General features: G+C 41.9%; 1 protein-coding gene across 2 annotated transcripts in view; it reads right to left on the reverse strand.

The window, feature by feature from the left end:
- Positions 1-8,270: 8,270 nt before the first annotated feature.
- OPLAH (5-oxoprolinase, ATP-hydrolysing) overlaps positions 8,271-18,687 on the reverse strand; it is a 74,212-nt gene continuing 63,795 nt past the window's right edge. For both annotated transcript variants that reach the window (XM_073629384.1, XM_073629382.1), the window contains exons 24-27: positions 17,130-17,287; positions 15,662-15,822; positions 15,483-15,580; positions 8,271-13,577 (exon numbers count right to left, since the gene is read on the reverse strand). In XM_073629384.1, the coding sequence (XP_073485485.1) occupies positions 13,428-13,577; positions 15,483-15,580; positions 15,662-15,822; positions 17,130-17,287 (567 nt within the window). In that variant the 3' untranslated portion in view covers positions 8,271-13,427. The remainder of the gene's footprint in view (positions 13,578-15,482; positions 15,581-15,661; positions 15,823-17,129; positions 17,288-18,687) is intronic.

The following is an 18,687-nucleotide window of genomic DNA, read 5'->3' on the forward strand; positions in this document are numbered from 1 at the left end:
GAGAAGGACCAATACTGGCTGGCAACCCTCCTTGATCCACGTTACAAGGGTAAGGTTGCGGACCTTATCTTGCCATCGCAGAGGGAGCAGAGGATGAAACATCTTCAGGAGGCCTTGCAGAAAGGTCTGTGCAACGCGTTCCCAGAGACTGGGAGGTTACAAACTCCTGTTTCTGGACAACGTGTTGCTGAGGCTTCGGTCAGTCAAAGAAGGAGCAGTGGAGAAGGTGGCCGTCTGACCGATGCGTTCAGACAATTTTTTGGTCCGCAGCCCCAAGGTATGATCGGTTCCAGCAACCATCGCCAGCGTCTGTTTTACATGGTGCAGGAATACCTAGGGGCAAGATCAGACTTGGACACCTTTCCCACCGAAAATCCTCTGGGTTACTGGGTCTTGAGGATGGATCACTGGCCAGAGCTTGCACAGTATGCAATTGAGCTACTGGCCTGTCCTGCATCCAGCGTTCTTTCGGAACGCACATTCAGTGCTGCTGGAGGCGTGGTAACCGATCACAGGGTGCGTCTGTCCACTGACTCGGTCGATCGACTGACCTTCATAAAAATGAATGAGTCTTGGATCACCACCAGCTACCAAGCACCTGATGCTGATGTAACCGAATAATTTTTTTTGAAATCTCAGATCCCTTCAAAGACTGCCTATGCTGATGCTGAGTGACTATCCCTGAGTAATTATCCTCTTCCTCCTCAATCATCACGCTGATAGCTTGTAAGAACATTTTTGGTTCTGGGTGCCACCACCAGTGCCTAAGGCACAATTTTTCAGCCCCTGTTTAACAGGGGTGTGTAATTACGATTTTTGATGTAATACTTTGCAGCAGGGCTCGTTAGCGCATTCCAACTAGAGTGTCTGTGAGGGGTTGCAGTGTTGTGGCACCAGCACCAGTGCCTAAGGCCTAATTTTTCAGCTCCTGTTCAACAGGGGCATGTAATTACAATTCTTGATCTAATATTTCACAGCAGGGCCCTGTGAGGGCTTATAGTGTTGTGGCCACAGCAACACCTAAGGCCCAAATTTCTGCTGAGTATATAGGGCAGGACCCTACTTTCAAACAACTAACTTACAAACGACTCCTACTTGCAAACGGAAGGAGACAACAGGAAGTGAGAATAAATCTACCCCTAGGAAGGGAAATTCTCTCCTGTAAGAGTTAATATGGGAAAAACATTTCTCCTTTCCACTGATGCTTTCCAATCCATTGGGACAAAAAGTGAGGTGAAATCTTCTGAAGAGGAGGAAAAACAGCAAAACAAATGTCACAGGGGTGATAACCCTTCCCTATGTTTTCCAAAAAGCTTAAAAAAGATTTTTTGGCTGGAGCTAAACACGTTAAAAATGTACCCGTTCAAAATTACAAAGAGATTCTACTTAACAACAAACCTACAGCCTGTATACTGCTGTTCAGAGTATATAGGGCCTGGTGGCCCCACACCTTTCCTTATTTTAATTTGGGTGCGGGGTTCCCCTTAATATCCATACAAGACCCAAAGGGCCTGGTAATGGCCTGGGGGGTACCCATGCCGTTTGTCTCACTGATTTTCATCCATATTGCCATGACCCGACATTACATTAAACCCGCAAGCAGTTTTAAATGAGATTTTTTCCTTTAAAAATGACATTTGGTGCAGGGACTGTTCTAAACACGGGAAACACGCGTCACTTTACAGGCATACTATAGACACCCCCCAGGTACGATATTTAAAGGAATATTTCACTTTTTTTTTTTTTACTTTAAGCATCATTAAAATCACTGCTCCCGAAAAAACGGCCGTTTTTAAAAGTTTTTTTTGCATTGATACATGTCCCCTGGGGTAGGACCCGGGTCCCCAAACCCTTTTTAGGACAATACCATGCAAATTAGCCTTTAAAATGAGCACTTTTGATTTCGAACGTTCGAGTCCCATAGACGTCAATGGGGTTCTAACGTTCGTGCGAACTTTCGGTCCGTTCGCAGGTTCTGGTGCGAACCGAACCGGGGGGTGTTCGGCTCATCCCTACTCCTCAATATAACCTCACATGCGTCTAAAGGAACCCAGTGAGGACATATACAGTAAAGGAACCTCCTCTATATGACCTAACATGTGTCTAAAGGAACCTGATAAGGACTTATAAGATGATCTCATCTATGTGACCTCACATGTATCTAAAGGAACTCAATGAAGACATATAGAGTGACCTCCTCTATATAACCTCACATGCGTCTAAAGGAACCCAGTGAGGATATATACCATAAAGGGACCTCCTCTATATGACCTAAAACGTGTCTAAAGGAACTTAATATGGACATAGAGAGGGAGCTCCTCTATATGACCTCACTCATGTCTAAAGGACCCCAATGAGGACCTATAGAGGGATCTTCTCTATGGAAGAAGTTTATAAGCTGTATGTTCAGTAGTTCACTGTTTGGAGATCCAGAGCTTCCAGGAGATGAGGGACTGACAGAATGATAAAGCTGGACTCCGGGATCAGTAAATGTTGTCTATATACAAGAGTCTTCTGTCTTCTTCTTGAATCTCAGGCGACGGGGAGCTTTGTGTATTTCTTCCCGATCTGTGCAGTAATCCAGTGTGAGACTTCCTGTAATAAAGACCGCTCACTGCTGATCTCTCTCCTTGTGCAGGGGGACTGGTCTTGTCACCCTTGTAGTTTTCTGCAGGCAGTTTGTAGTGGGTGGACCTGGTTGCCCCAGCTCCTCTCTCTGCACAAGCTACATCATATTATCAAAAGTATTGGGACGCCCGTCTTTACACACGCGCACACACACACACACGAACTTTAATGACATCCCAGTCTTATGCCCCGTACACACGGACGAATTTTCCGATGGAAAATGTCCGATCGGAGCATGTTGTCGGAAATTCCGACTGTGTGTGGGCTCCATCACACATTTTCCATCGGATTTTCCGACACACAAAGTTGGAGAGCAGGAGATAAAATTTTCCCACAATAAAATCCGTTGTCGGAAATTCCGATCATGTGTACACAAATCCGACGGACAAAGTGCCATGCATGCTCAGAATAAATAAAGAGATGAAAGCTATTGGCCACTGCCCCGTTTATAGTCCCGACGTACGTGTTTTACATCACCGCGTTCAGAATGATCAGATTTACCGACAACTTTGTGTGACCGTGTGTATGCAAGACAAGTTTGAGCCAACATCCGTCGGAAAAAATCCATGGATTTTGTTGTCGGAATGTCCGAGCAAAGTCCGACCGTGTGTACGGGGCATTAGTCCGTAGGGTTCAATATTGAGTTGGCTCCGCCCTTTGCAGCTATAACAGCTTCAACTCTTCTGGGAAGGCCGTCCACAAGGTTTAGAAGGGTGTCTATGGGAATGTTTGACCATTCTTCCAGAAGAGCATTTGTGAGGTCAGGCACTGATGGTGGATGAGAAGGCCTGGCTCGCAGTCTCCGCTCTAATTCATCCCAAAAGGTGTTCTATTGGATTGAGGTCAGGACTCTGTGCGGGCCAGTCAAGTTCCTCCACCCCAAACTCGCTCATCCATGTCTTTATGAACCTTGCTTTGTGCACTGGTGTGCAGTAATGTTGGAACAGGAAGAGGACATTCCCAAACTGTTCCCACAAAGTTGGGAGCATGAAATTGTCCAAAATGTCTTGGTATGCTGACGCCTTAAGAGTTTCCTTCACTGGAAGTAAGGGGCCAAGTCCAACCCCTGAAAAACAACCCAACACCATAATCCCCCCTCCCCCCACACCATAATCCCCCCTCCACCCCACCATAACCCCCCCTCCACCAAATGATTTGGACCAGTGCACAAAGCAAGATCCATAAAGACAGGCATGAGCGAGTTTGGGGTGGAGGAACTTGACTACCCTGCACAGAGTCCTGACCTCAACCCGATAGAACACCTTTGCGATTAATTAGACTGGAGACTGCAAGCCAGGCCTTCTCGTCCAACATCAGTGCCTGACCTTACAAATGCACTTCTGGAAGAATGGTCAAACATTCCCATAGACACACTCCTAAACCTTGTGGACGGCCTTCCCAGAAGAGTTGAAGCTGTTATAGCTGCAAAGGGCGGAGCCAACTCAATATTGAACCCTACGGACTAAGACTGGGAGGCCATTAAAGTTCATGTGCGTGTAAAGACAGGCGTCCCAATACTTTCGGTAATATAGTGCATGTACAGCATCGATAATGTCGCTACTAATTTTACAAGGTACTGTCTGGGTTTGCAAAACCATTTGGTTCACACAAAGTGGATTTATTGCCTTTTGTGGAATATTAAAATAATTAACTTTACGGACCAGGCATGTCAGACTGGTATTTACAGGGCAGTAGTTGGCTTCCTTACCCCTCCTTTAGCAATTGTAAGAATCAACTAAAAAAAAAAAAAAAAAAAAAAAAAAAAAAAAAAAAAGAGGTCCATGCGTTCCTGTAGTTTGTTAATACTTCTACTTAAAAGGGATCGATTTATAGAATACTAGTTACACGAATGTCCGACGTATTCATGCGAGCTGAACGAAATGTCATCATTTTTTTTTGTAAGCAATTTATTGGCTGCATCGTCAGCTCCATCTAGTGGCCAAAATGCGCTTGATTGTTTGCTCACCGATTTGTACTTCAGAAATCTGTACCGCATTTTGGACACTAGGTGGAGCTGACGATACAGGGAATAATCTCTTACAAAAATTAAATTACAGGGACATTTCAATCGGCTTGCACGAAGGTTGGTGACATTCGTGCAGTGAATGTTTTTAAAAAAAGAAACAAGTATATGTATTGTAAATATTTTAATATTTTTTTAGCTTTGGATTGATTAGGGAAAGGTAACAAACCCTTCCAGGTTATTTATTTATTTTTTACGATTTATATCCTGCTTGGGAGATTTCTTTTTAATTTCCTTCCTTGGAGGGCAATACTCCCCAAAGTGGGGGGTAACGCCGCCATCTTGGATTATTGTTCCCTCACTTCTTGCTCTGGTGACACCTATAACATTTTGGATTTCCCCTCACTTGATGTCGGTGGTCAGCAAGACGGATGAGTCTCCCCCCCCCCCCAGGGGGCAAAGCCAATAAAAACTTGGCAGAAGGTCTAACCTTTCTCTGTGCAAAACTAACAAAAAAAGGGTGTAAATGCCGAGTGCATTACCTACAGCGCTTTATTAAAAAGGTAAAAGATATAAATTATACTCACAAACCCAATAACCACTTAAGGACCGGGACTATTTTTTTCAAACTTGTTGTTTACAAGTTAAAATCAGTTTTTTTTTTTGCTAGGAAATGACTTAGAACACCCCCCCCCCTCCCCACCACCCCCAAACATTATTTTTTTTCCAAGACACCCTAGAGAATAAAATGGAGGTCGTTGCAATAATTTATGTCACACCGTATTTGCGCAGCGGTCTTACAAACACACTTTTTTGGGAAAAAAATACACTTTTTTTTAATTAAAAAAAGTAGAGTTAGCCCATTTTTTTTTTTTTAAATTGTAAAAGATAATGTTACGCCCAGTAAATTGATACCCAACATGTCACGCTTCAAAATTGCGCCCGCTTGTGGAATGGCGACAAACTTACCCTTATAAATCTCCATAGGCGACGTTTAAAAATTTCTAGAGGTTACCAGTTTTCAGTTACAGAGTATTTCTTTTGGTAGAATTATTGCTCTCGCTCCAACGATCACGGCGATACCTCACGTATGGTTTGAACACCGTTTGCATATGAGGGCGCGACTTACGCATGCGTTTGCTTCTGTGCGCGAGCTCGGCAGGGCGGGATAGGGCGCTATAAAAAAAAAAAAAAAATTTCTCTTATTTACTTTTTTTTTTTTTACACTGCCTATTTAAAAAGAAAAATTGGGTCACTTTTATTACTATTACAAGGAATGTAAACATCGCTTGTAATAGAAAAAAAAGCATGACAGGACCTCTTTAATGTGAGATCTGGGGTAAAAAAAAAAAAACTCAGATCTCACTTTTTTTTTTATTGCATTTAAGTGTAAAAGTCTTTTTTTTTTTTTTCCTCAATAGACTTTTCTTTTTTTGCACTCAAGTGTAAGTCTATTGAGGAAAAAAAAAAAAAAAAAAAGACTTTTACACTTAAATGCAATTAAAAAAAAAGCGAGATCTGAGTTTTTTTTACCCCGGATCTCACATTAAAGAGGTCCTGTCATGCTTTTTTTCTATTACAAGCAATGTTTACATTCCCTCTCCCATCCCTAATAAAAGTGATCTTGCGGCGAATCTGCCACAGAGACCACTTTTATCAGTAAGAGGACAGCCCGCCGTTTTTAAAAATACCAGGGTTATGGCAGATATTTGCTGCCACAACAACGGTATTTAGCGTCAAAGTACTGACGTACAACGACGGCGGGCGGTCCGGAAGAGGTTGATAGCATATCATAAAATACAAAAAAAAAAAACAGAAGTTAGCCCTTCGAACCCCAAAGGTCCAAATTAATGATGCTATCAGCTGACGTGTTTCAGGGGGACAAACCCCCTTCCTCAGAGCAAAATTCTGCTCTGAGGAAGGGGGTTTGTCCCCTGAAACATGTCAGCTAATACCGCGATCCAAAAAAAAAAAAAAAAAAAAAAAAAAAAAGGTTTTGTAGCTACATATAATTAATGACGAAAAGAAAAAAAAGCGTAAGTAAAAAAATCCAGTGACCCAATTACTAAATATCTCAAAGCGTTTTATTTATACCCAATGTGGTGAAGTAAAATAATAATAATAATAATAATAATAATAATAATTTGCCCAGCATTTAAAAAAAAAAAATACAATACTCACTATAAATGGTAACCCCATTTTGCTGGAAAAAATCTATACATTTGCTACATCAGCAATTTAATGTTTTTAAAAACGACCGTTCCTTTTCAACCTGCAGCTGCTGTAATTCTCTATGAAATGAAATATGGCCACCTAGATGGTATACAGAACTTCCCCAGAAGATTGGCTTACTGAGTTTCTCAGAAGTCTGCACTAAGATGCAAGTCAGATTTTAGGCATCCCTTGCAATGGGAATTTCAGTTTGGGCAAGATACTCCTTAAGAGCCGGCTCACACTGATGCGAGTCCATAACGAATGCGATGCGTCAAAAACATTCTAAATTCCCATGTCATCCATAAAGTCATTGTTTTCAATGATGGTCGTTCACATACATGCATTGCGATTCCTCTACGAATGCGATTAAAAAAAAGGGTCTTGTGCGAGTTTACAGCGTTGCGTTGCGAATTTAGCCTCCATAGACATCAATGTAAATTGTTCTGGAATCTAGTTATTGGTTCAGATATGTGCGAATTCCACCACACTACTCTCCACAAAAACCAGGAAGTACACAGGAAGTTAACACCTTTTTTTTTTTTTTTTTTTTTTTTTTACATTATGATTCCATTGGCTAGAACATCAATCGCAGCTATGTCCAACTCCTGAAATTCGCGGTAAAAATCGCACCTCACACAGGACAAAAAAACGGAACAAATTCACAGCGCAGCAGTGTGAACCGGCACTAAGGCAGTGATGGTGAACCTTGTCACCCCAGATGTTTTGAAACTACATTTCCCACAATGCTCAACTACACTGCAGAGTGCAAGAGCATCATGGGAAACGTAGTTCCAAAAACTCTGGGGTGCCAAGGTTCACCAATCACTGCCTTAAAGGGTTAAAGAGGTCTAAAGGGATGCAGGACACTGCAGCTTTTCTAAATCAGAACTCTAAGAATTAGACATGTGCAATTCGTTTCGTTCCGAATTCGTTTTTTAACGAATTTTGACAAATTCGTTAATTCGGGAATATCCGAATTAACGAAAACTTGTTTAACAAATTTTTTCCGAATATTCGTAAAATTCGATAAAATTGGACATTAGTACATTAGTAAATTCGTAAATTTGTAAATTCGAAAATTCGGAAATCTGAAATAATAGTTAACTAATAATAACTTAACTATTAGTAATTACTAGTAACTTTTAAATTATAGGTATTGTAATTTCCTTTCAAATTTGGCTGTCAGTGAACGTAACACATACAAATTTATCCGAAGTTATGAATGATCCGAAAAAAACGTAATGAATTAATAATAATAAATAACAATAACAATGTTTTATTATTATTATTTATTATTAATTTGTTCCGTTCCATTTGTTTAGATGCAGCATTCGTTTTGGATAATTCGTAACTTCGGATAAATTCGTATTTGTTACGTTCACTGACAGTCAAATTTGAAAGGAAATTACAATACCTATAATTTAATAGTTAGTTACTATTTCAGATTTTTGAATTTTCGGGTTTTTGGATTTCCAAACTTTGAATTTACAAATTTCCGAATTTTCTAATTTACAATTGTATGATTTTACGAATTTACGAATCTACGAATTTACAAATGAACAAATGTAAAAATGTACGAATGTACGAATGAACGAATGTTCGAATCTACGAATGTACGAACGAACGCATTTACGAATTTACGAATTAACAAATCGCAATCGTAACGAATGACCCAAAAAACAAAAAAAATAAATAAATAAATAAACTAATGAAACGAAAACGAAAATGAACAAATTTTTTGGCTGTGCACATGTCTACTAAGAATGCACCAGGAGATTATAATGAACCAGACCCTCCAAATCATTATCAGTCTGCACAGTGAGAAAATCTGCTATTGCTTCAGAATAACAGAAAGGTGGGAACCTGCTACAAAGTTTGTTAAATTTCCTACAATGTATAGAGATCACCAATTTTTTTTCCCTCAACAAAAGTGGAGTTATATAAAAAATAACTTTTTTTTTATCATTTTTTTATATATTTTATTTTATCATAAATTTATAGAAATTTACAAGAGAGAAAAGAGAAAAAAATAAAAATCCCAATTAATAACATGTAAATGTTACGATAATGCCCTAAATATAATTAGAAATCTGCCCATGTAAATTAAAGTGAGAAATATTAGGAATAATTTACAGGTGTACATTAGTGATTGAACAGTAGAAACCATAAGCATTAAAAAAAAAAAAAAAAAAAAAAAAAGGGGGGGGGGGGGGTGACTTGTGCCGGTCTACAAAGCGTCCAATAATATATTAGGAAAAATTGGTTTTATGGTCCCAGGAGAGAGTTTTCAGATAATAAGGAGGCAAGATCCGTTTTTTCCATAAAAGATATCCAGGGGAGCCGAACACCTTGGAAATGGGAGAATCCGTAGTGCAGCTCCACCGATAACTCGTCCATCCTCATCGGCTTCTTTAATTCCGTTATCCAAACGATTATTGAGGGAGTGTGTTGGGATTTCCAATATCTCGGAATTATCGCTCCGGCAGCCACTAAAAAGAAACGGAAAAATCCCCTTCCTAACCTTTGAGGCAGATTCTGGGAACGCAGATAGGAGTGATATTTGGGGAGTTTGGGGCACCGTCCCTGAGATGTATCCCGGGGTTACTCTTCACATCCCCAACCTCACAGTACTTCCTTCCACCACTAGATGTCAGTCTTCTATATACATCACACACATTTATACATTGTAACTGTATATAGCGAAATGTTATAGATATTGTACAGGACAATATATATATATACACACACACACACTATATCTCACAAAAGTAAGTACACCCCTCACATTTGTGTAAATCTTTTCTTCTATCTTTTCATGTGACAACACTGAAGAAATGACACTTGTCTACAATGTAAAGTAGTGAGTGTACAGCTTGTATAACAGTGTAAATTTGCTGTCCCCTCAAAATAACTCAACACACAGCCATTAATGTCTAAACCGCTGGCAACAAAAGTCAGTACACCCCTAAGTGAAAATGTCCAAATTGGGTCATGGCGAGGCCTGTTCTGAGTGGAACCTGTCCTGTTAAACCGCTGTATGGTCTTGGCCACGCAGTAAAACGCATAAAGAAAGTATGAAACGCACCAGAATGCATCAAAAACGCACTGGACCCTAGTATAGTGGGGAAAAAAACATGAAAAAAAAAAAAAGAAGAAAAAAAAGCACCTGGAATGCATCCGAAAACGTATCAAAAACGTGCATGCAGAAACGCATCCAGAACAGATCTGGAGTGCGTTTTTGTGGTGTGAACTGGCCCCTAAACTCTCTTCATAGAAAATATATAGCTCCTCATTAAGGAGGAAGTTTGTCAGTAGTCACTTTTCTTTCTAATTCCTTCACTTGGTCTCAGCTTCCTTTTTTTTTCTAAATTGATTTATCAGTTTACACCAATTAAAAAATATCCAACGTGTTTCGTGGCCAAACACTTCCCCCTTCATCAGGACATCAGTTAAAATAATAAACTTGAATGGGCTCCAAATACGGCTTTTTCTATGTGAATCTGGTAGGAATGTTAAATCGCTAGACTAGGAGAGTTTCTAGTCGGTAGTTACTGCGTGATCAATCAAGAGCAATGTACAGCGCTCTGCTGGCCCCTCCCACCAGGAAGGATCTATATTGCATCCCCATAGAGGAGCACAGAGATCCAGTGATGACATCGCTGACTCTAAAATAAGAATTGTAAGGAAAAGAGGTTTTATTTAAAAATGTCGTTATTATGTTGATGAGGGCTGAAAGGGAAGAACCTGGGAAGGAAAAGTACAGACCAGAACAAAGGGATCCTAGTGACTGTAACCTATTCATGGTAGTGCTTGCCTGGCCTGGGACCAGGGGAGTATATACAGGGGTCGCAAGGGTTGCCATTGCGATCCAGCCCCATGTATGCCCCTGTATGCCTGGATAGGAAGGCGGCGGGGGAAGTGGCATATAGAGGAACCGATCCCTTCATGTAGCTGCTGAATGCTCACTTCTCCTCCTCTCCCTCCTGTAGACATTCATCGGCTGCAGGAGGGAAATGGAGGGCACTGATTCCTCTACACGCGGCTCCCTATTGCAGCTCCGGGCCCCTGTGTGCTTCCCTGGCCCCAACCACAGCGCTGTCAGGTTTCCCCCTCCCACCGGCTGCTTCAGGGGATCGGTCAGGATGGAAACCGGGGAAGGAGCCAGCCGCTTCCTTGTTTTATATATACACACACACACACACACACACGCACGCAGTGCCTTGAAAAAGTATTCATACCCCTTGAAACTTTCCACATTTTGTCATGCTACAACCAAAAACATAAATGTATCTTATTGGGATTCTATGTGACAGGCCAACACAAAGTGGCACATAATTGTGAAGTGGAAGGAAATTGATAAATGGTTTTCATTTTTTTTTACAATAAAATATGTGAAAAGTGTGGGGGGTATTTGTATTCTCCCCTTTACTCTGATACCCCTAACTAAATCTAGTGTAACCAATTGCCTTCAGAAGTCACCAAATTAGTAAATAGAGTCCACCTGTGTATAATTTAATCTCAGTATAAATACAGCTTCTGTGAAGCCCTCAGAGGTTTGTTAGAGAACCTTAGTGAACAAACAGCATCATGAAGGCCAAGGAACACACCAGACAGGTCAGGGATAAAGTTGTGGAGAAGTATAAAGCAGGGTTAGGTTATAAAAAAAATCTCCCAAGCTTTGAACATCTCACGGAGCTCTGTTCAATCCATCATCGGAAAATGGAAAGAGTATGGCACAACTGCAAACCTACCAAGACATGGCCGTCCACCTAAACTGACCGGCCGGGCAAGGAGAGCATTCATCAGAGAAGAGCCAAGAGGCCCATGGTAACTCTGGAGGAGCTGCAGAGATCCACAGCTCAGGTGGGAGAATCTGTCCACAGGACAACTATTAGTCGTGTTCTCCACAAATCTGCCCTTTATGGAAGAGTGACAAGAGGAAAGACATTGGTGAAAGAAAGTCATAAGAAGTCCTGTTTGTAGTTTGTGAGAAGCCATGTGGGGGACACAGCAAACATGTGGAAGAAGGTGATCTGGTCAGAGGAGACCAAAATTCAAATTTTTGGCCTAAAAGTAAAACTCTATGTGTGGGGAAAACTAACACTGCACATCACCCTGAACACACCATCCCCACCGTGAAACATGGTGGTGGCAGCATCATGTGGTGGAGATGCTTTTCTTCAGCAGGGACAGGGAAGCTGGTCCGAGTTGATGGGAAGATGGATGGAGACAAATACAGGACAATCTTAGAAGAAAACCTGTTAGAGTCTACAAAAGACTTGAGACTGGGGGGGAGGTTCACCTTCCAGCAGGACAACGACCCGAAACATCCAGCCAGAGCTACAATGGAATGGTTTAGATCAAAGCATATTCATGTGTTAGAATGGCCCAGTCACAGTCCAGACCTAAATCACATTGAGAATCTGTGGCAAGACTTGAAAATTGCTGTTCACAGACGTTCTCCATCCAATCTGACAGAGCTTGAGATATTTTACAAAGAAGAATGGGGAGAAATGTCCTCTCTAGATGTGCAAAGCTGGTAGAGACATCCCCAAAAAGACTTGCAGAGAAAGGGGGTTCTGCAAAGTATTGACTCCGGGGGGCGCCATACAAATGCCCCCCCACACACACACACACACACACACTTTTCACATTTGTATCACTTTTATTTGTATCATTTATCATTTTTCTTCTACTTCACAATTATGTGTTACTTTGTGTTGGTCCATCACATAAAATCCCAATAAAATACATTTAGTTTTTGGTTGCAACATGACAAGGGTGTGTGTGTGTGTTATTTTCTATAGAATAGAATAAAATAAAAAGAATATAACCAGCTTCCGAAATTCATTGAAATTCAAATAGAGAAGTATAGAATAAAAAAAGAATATAAAATAAAAAAAAAAAAATGAAAAGCCTAGAATGGAAAAAACAATAGACTAGAATAAAATAGAAAAGAGTATAACGGTCTTCTGAAATTTGAATAGGAGTAGATTCAAATAGAAAAGAATAGAATAGCAAATGCAAAGGGAATAGAATAAGATAGAAAGATTATAACCGTCGTCTGAAATTCAAGTTTAGAATAAAATAAATTAGAATTCCAATGCCGATTCTAAACTAATTTGAATTGAATTAAAAAAAACTGACAAAACAAATTCCGAAAGGGAATTAAACAAATTTAAATAAATTGGATTATTTAAAATAACGAATTGAAACAAAACCCTTTTTTTGTTCTGCACATGTCTACCCTCTGTACCCGTCTTGGTGACCATGATCTCCAGTACAAACCAACATTTTTGAGTTGTCACCAAAAACAGGAATATAAAAGGAAATCCTCCAATGGGGACACCTGTGGACGAAGGGATTCCCTCCTCCTTTGAAGAGCTCTCCTCTGGGACAGGAAATAAATGGAAGGGAATCCCCAGTTGGGACACAGAGAGCAAAAAATAAAAATACACAATAAGGGATAAAAAGAAAACAAACGTTAAGGCTCCAATGTGCCCGATAAACCAGATCCGCGGCCATTGTCCTTCCACTGCTACCTCCAGGGGGCAGTAACAGTTACCAGCAACTTGGGGGCATCCGGGTGTCTCCGGCCTCAGTGACCACGCCAGCCCTTTCGTCATACGGTTTCCTGTGCCATGCGGTAGTCAAAGACACTTCCCCGCTCCACAAAGCTGCAGTTTGGATTCTTGTTAGGAACTGGGGTGTCGCCATCTTGGTTCCGATCGCCGTATCCGCCTCCTCCGGGGGTGTGAAGGGTGAAGATGTCCTGGACAAAACGGAATGGAATATTCAGAAGATGCATTTTATAGTTCATTCATTGGTTTTCCATTTGGCAATTTATAGCTTGTTTGTTTCACCTCAAACCAGCCAAATCCCATTATGGTTAATGGAGGCAAACTGGGGTAAGAACAGTCCTCGAGGTGAAAGAGGAACTGCTTTCCAGATGAAAAAAAAACTGGATATCCTTTAAAAGTTATGTAAACCTGAACAAGGACCATGAACAGGGATAGTGTTCTGTAGTCCTTATTCCTGTCCTAGGGTGGCTACCCTGTTCCTCCATAGATACAGTACAGTTAGGGTTGTCACCCGAGGACAGGAAGTGTGTTATTGGCAGGATCACCAGGTGAAAATAAAAGAAATGAATACAGCCATCACATGTAAGGACTGATAAACTGCAATACATTACGTTCTGTTCTTGGGGTCACATACACTTTTAAGGGAACCTCTGCGGAAAAGACAACAAAGGCCTCCATGGTTCCATACTAAAAATGCCGACTGCCCATCATTTTGACCCTTTTGGCTTCTATACTTTCATGATCGCTGGCCAGGCACACAGATTCAGAGGAGGAGTTCTATCAACAATGGGTCCATGCTGGCCGTGGATCAGTCATTCCCTGGAGGAGCATGACAGCTAGTTATCTAGAACAGGGTCAGGATCTGCACCCTACAGCTATCCTGGTCCTGGTCCAGCAGTACCGGAAAGGAAAGGAAAGGAAAGGAAAGGAAAGGAAAAAATGGGAAGGGAAAAAGAGGGAAAGGAAGGGAAAAAAGGGAAAAGAAGTAGGGAAGGGAAGGAGTGGAGGTCAGGTCAGGAAAGGAAAGGAAGAAAGGAAAAAAGGGAGAGAGAGGGAAGGAAGGAAGGAAAGATTGAAGGGTTGAAAGAAGGCAAGGCAAGGAAAGGAAAAAGGAAGGGAATGAAGGAAGGAAGGAAGGAAGGAAGGAAGGAAGGAAGGAAGGAAGGAAAGGGAGGGAGAAGAAGGGACAGAAGCATGAGAAAAAAAAGAGAGAGAAGGAAGGAAGGAAGGAAGGAAGGAAGGAAGGAAGGAAGGAAGGAAGGAAGGAAGGAAGGAAGGAAGGAAGGAAGGAAGGAAGGAAGGAAGGAAGGAAGGAAGGAAGGAAGGAAGGAAGGAAGGAAGGACCAGAGGCAGGAGAATAAAGTTAAGGGAGAGAGAGGGAAAGGAAGGGAAAAGAAGTGAGGGAGGAGAAGTGAGAAAGTCAAAAGGGAAAGAAGGGTGAGGGAGGGGAAGGAAGGGACGGAGGGAAAGGAAATGAAAGAAGGGAAGGGAAGGAATTGGAAAGGAGAGAAGGGAAGGAATGAGGGAGGGGAAGGACTGGAGGCCAGGGAAGGGAAGGAAAGCAAGGAAGGGAGGAAGGGATGGTAAGAAAGATAAGAGAGGGAGACATAGGGGCAGAGGCAGGGGAAAGGAAGGGAAAGAATGGAAAAGAAGTGAGGAAGGGAAGCGAGAAAGGGAAGGGAAGCGAGAAAGGAAAGAAAAGGAAAAGGAAAAGGAAAAAAGGAATAAGGCAAGAAGTTAATATTTTAAAGCCAATTTTGCTGAAGTAGATCAATGATCAAAAGAGAGTTTCCGCTTAGGTCATCTCACGACTAAATAAATTTTTCTGAAATCACTCCACTTATCCCCATCAGGTGTTTCATACATACTCCTCCTTTTACCCTTCCTAAAAATGATAGAGCCTAAGAAAAATAAACAATGACATTACAAATATACAGGTGTTGACTTTTTGTTAAATGTCAGAAGCTAAGCCCCTCCCTCTGGCCTCTGACGTATTGGCGCTCCCCTGCAGAGTCAATGACCCATGACTGTCATGGGAAAGGTGGATGTGTCCGAAAGTGAAAAATAAAAAATAAACACGCAATCTCTCATCCTACCCCAGGCTCCAAAGGAACAGAGGTCTTCCCTCCTAGGTTAATGGTTCTCCCATCACGGCGATGGAGGAGGTTGAGGCCGGCATCTCCAGGAGATCCTCCTACAGAGAACACAGAAGAGATTAACATGTAGAAAATTGCAGTCACAGGGCAGAATGAAAATGAAAGATTTGTACAATAACCATTTAGTCCATAGGGGCGGAATACTCTTCGCTCCGTGAGAACCGACAAAATGACATTTTCTCTGAACATCAGCTCCCGGATTACTCCATCCCCTCCTGTAAATCTCCCATCACCACCCGAGCCTGGACGCAGCTCAAACCGCTTGAGGACCACCGGGTACCTGCATAGGAGAGAGCGGAATTCTGTATTTGAAAAAAAATTATCCCGCTTGCACAGAAGCCAGTACATTTCTTCATATATGGTGGACCCTCCCTATTGTCTGGAAATTCTGGACCAAAGTACATTGAATTATTTATACAATATATGGAAACCAAATACACAAGAACCTCTACAAAGCCCTACTGAATCATTTTCCAAAAAATATATATAAAATGTAAAATCTTAGATCGGTTTACTGCTGCCAAACAGACCATAGCCAAATTTAGAAAACCCAACCCACCAGCATTTCCAAATTAAAGGGTAGACTATCCCAAACCATGGTTTTTGAAAAGCTGATGGCTAAACTCACTGACAAACTGTCTTTGTATCAAAACGTTTGGAAATCTTGGGCACCGCGTTCTTCCCCACCAAGGTTTTGATAGTCGTCTCTTGATGCTCTTCTCCACCTAGGTTTTGATAGTCGTCTCTTGATGCTCTTCTCCACCAAGGTTTTGATAGTCGTCTCTTGATGCTCTTCTCCACCAAGGTTTTGATAGTCGTCTCTTGATGCTCTTCTCCACCAAGGTTTTGATAGTCGTCTCTTGATGCTCTTCTCCACCAACGTTTTGATGGTCATCTCTTGAGGCTCTTCCCCACCAAGGTTTTAAGGGCCATCTCTTGACACTCTTCCTACCAGTTTTCAAAGCCGTCTCTTGAGGCTCAAAATCCATTTAAACAATTGGTTGGTGACTTGACCCTCCCTCAGAAATGTTGAAAGGGATTATTTACATCTGATTATATTAGAAAGTTGCACTGCTAGCGCTGTAATTTGTGAGATATTGTCTAAGGAATTGTATATTAGTGAGCGAAGGAATATAGACAGGAACTGGTTAAAAGAGGCTGGAAGAGATAAACAGCAACATGCAAAAAAGAAAAAGAAAAAAAAAAAACACCATAAAAACACAACACAACAAAAAACGAAAACCATGGTAATTATTTACTATGCAGAGTTCTTTAGTAAGGTAAAGTAAATGTCATTCAGTTAGAAGTTGGATCTACTTTAATGTAAAATTCATGAATTAGTCCAGGAATCAGCGGTATTGAGGACTCATTCACACCTGGGCTGCCTTAGAGCAATATACATAAACACATGTATAAGCATCAGAACTGAAACGTGTGAATGGGCCCAAAGGAATATGTATTTCCATTGACAAAAGCGGATAAAAGAAGTGCCAGTTTTCAGACCCTAAGTGCATCGGTAACTTTATCCCAGCCTTACATTTGTAATATGTACACAATCTAGCCACACACCACTATTATTCACCATACCGCTTCTCCAGGATCTCTGGGTCAGTAATTCGGGTGTTGGTCATGTGACTGTGGATTCCGCTTCTCCCATCCCAGTGCTGTCCAGCGCCTGCACCTCCAGCCACTGTTTCATAGTAACCGATCTTCTCGTTCCCAAAGGTGACATTGTTCATACAGCCCTGTACAGCACAAGACAATTCACTTTTACCCCAAGAAGAGTTGAAAATCACAGAAGACCCCAAACTACTTCTCTCTACAGCTCCTGAGAAGAGTCCAAGCTCACCAATTAACCCAGACTACGCATCTCTACAGCTCCGGAGAAGAGTCCAAGCTCAAAGATTACCCCACGATTAGGGATGAGCCCGATGTTCAAATCTCCCATTCCCCGAATTTCATGGGATGTTCGTGGCAAATTCGGGCGCCGAGGAACACCCCATAATGCACTGCGAGATCGCAGTGCATTGATGTCTGATGATTGGCCAAAGCATGCACCTGACCTGACCAAAGGCAGGGTTACGCCAACGGGTGACCCCCGCCCTTGCCTATATAACAGCTGTCACAGCCAAGAGACAGCAGTCGGCGGGACGCCTCCCATGAAGGCGGAGCTTTTTTTTTTTTCCCTTCTATTTTTCGGGTCTGTCTGCACTGTGATTGAAGATAGATGGACACCGCGGGACACTTTTTCTTTTTTTTTTACTACTCCTCTCTACAGCACATGAGAACAGTCCAAGCTCAGTAAATAATCATACTACTCTTCTCCACAGCGTCTATCGGGGCGTACACACGGTCGGACTTTGACCGGACTGGTCTGACGGATGCCGACGGACGAAATCCGGCGGACAATCCGATCGTGTGTGGGCTTCACCAGACCTTTAGCAAACTTTTCCAGTCTCAAATCTGACGGATTTTAGATTTGGAACAGGCTTCAAATCTTTACATCGTAGCTCCGCCGGACCCAGAATTCCGCTCGTCTTTATGCTAGTCCGACGGACAAAAACCGACGCTAGGGCAGCTATTGGCTACTGGCTATCAACTTCCTTATTTTAGTCCGGTGTACGTCATCACGTACGAATCCATCGGACTTTGGTGTGATCATGTGTAGGCAAGTCCGTTCGTTAGAAATTCCATCGGAAGTCCGTCAAAAGTCCGTCGAAAATCCCCTGGAAAGTCTGTTGGACCAGTCCAGTCGAAAAGTCCGCGGCATAAGAAGAGAGTCTAGACTCACAGATTACACTATAGTACTCATCTCTACAGCTCATGAGAAGATTCAAGTCTCACACTTTACCCCATACTACTTTTATACACAACTCATGTGAAGAGTCCAAGCTAACAGATTACCCGTTGCCACTCATAGATTACCCCATACTACCCATCTCTATAGCTCTTGAGAAGAGTCCAAGCTCACTACTTACCCAATGTTACTAATTTCTAAAGCTCCTGAGAAAAGTCCAAGCTCAAATATTACCCCATACACCTCATCTCTACAGCTTCTGAGAGGAGTCCAAGCTCATGTTTCCCTGTACATTTCTACAGCTTCTGAGAAGAGTCCAAACTCAAAGATTACCCCATACAACTCACC

This window comes from Aquarana catesbeiana, linkage group LG05 (genome assembly GCF_042186555.1).
Source record: "Aquarana catesbeiana isolate 2022-GZ linkage group LG05, ASM4218655v1, whole genome shotgun sequence".
Classification (NCBI taxonomy): Eukaryota; Metazoa; Chordata; class Amphibia; order Anura; family Ranidae; genus Aquarana; species Aquarana catesbeiana.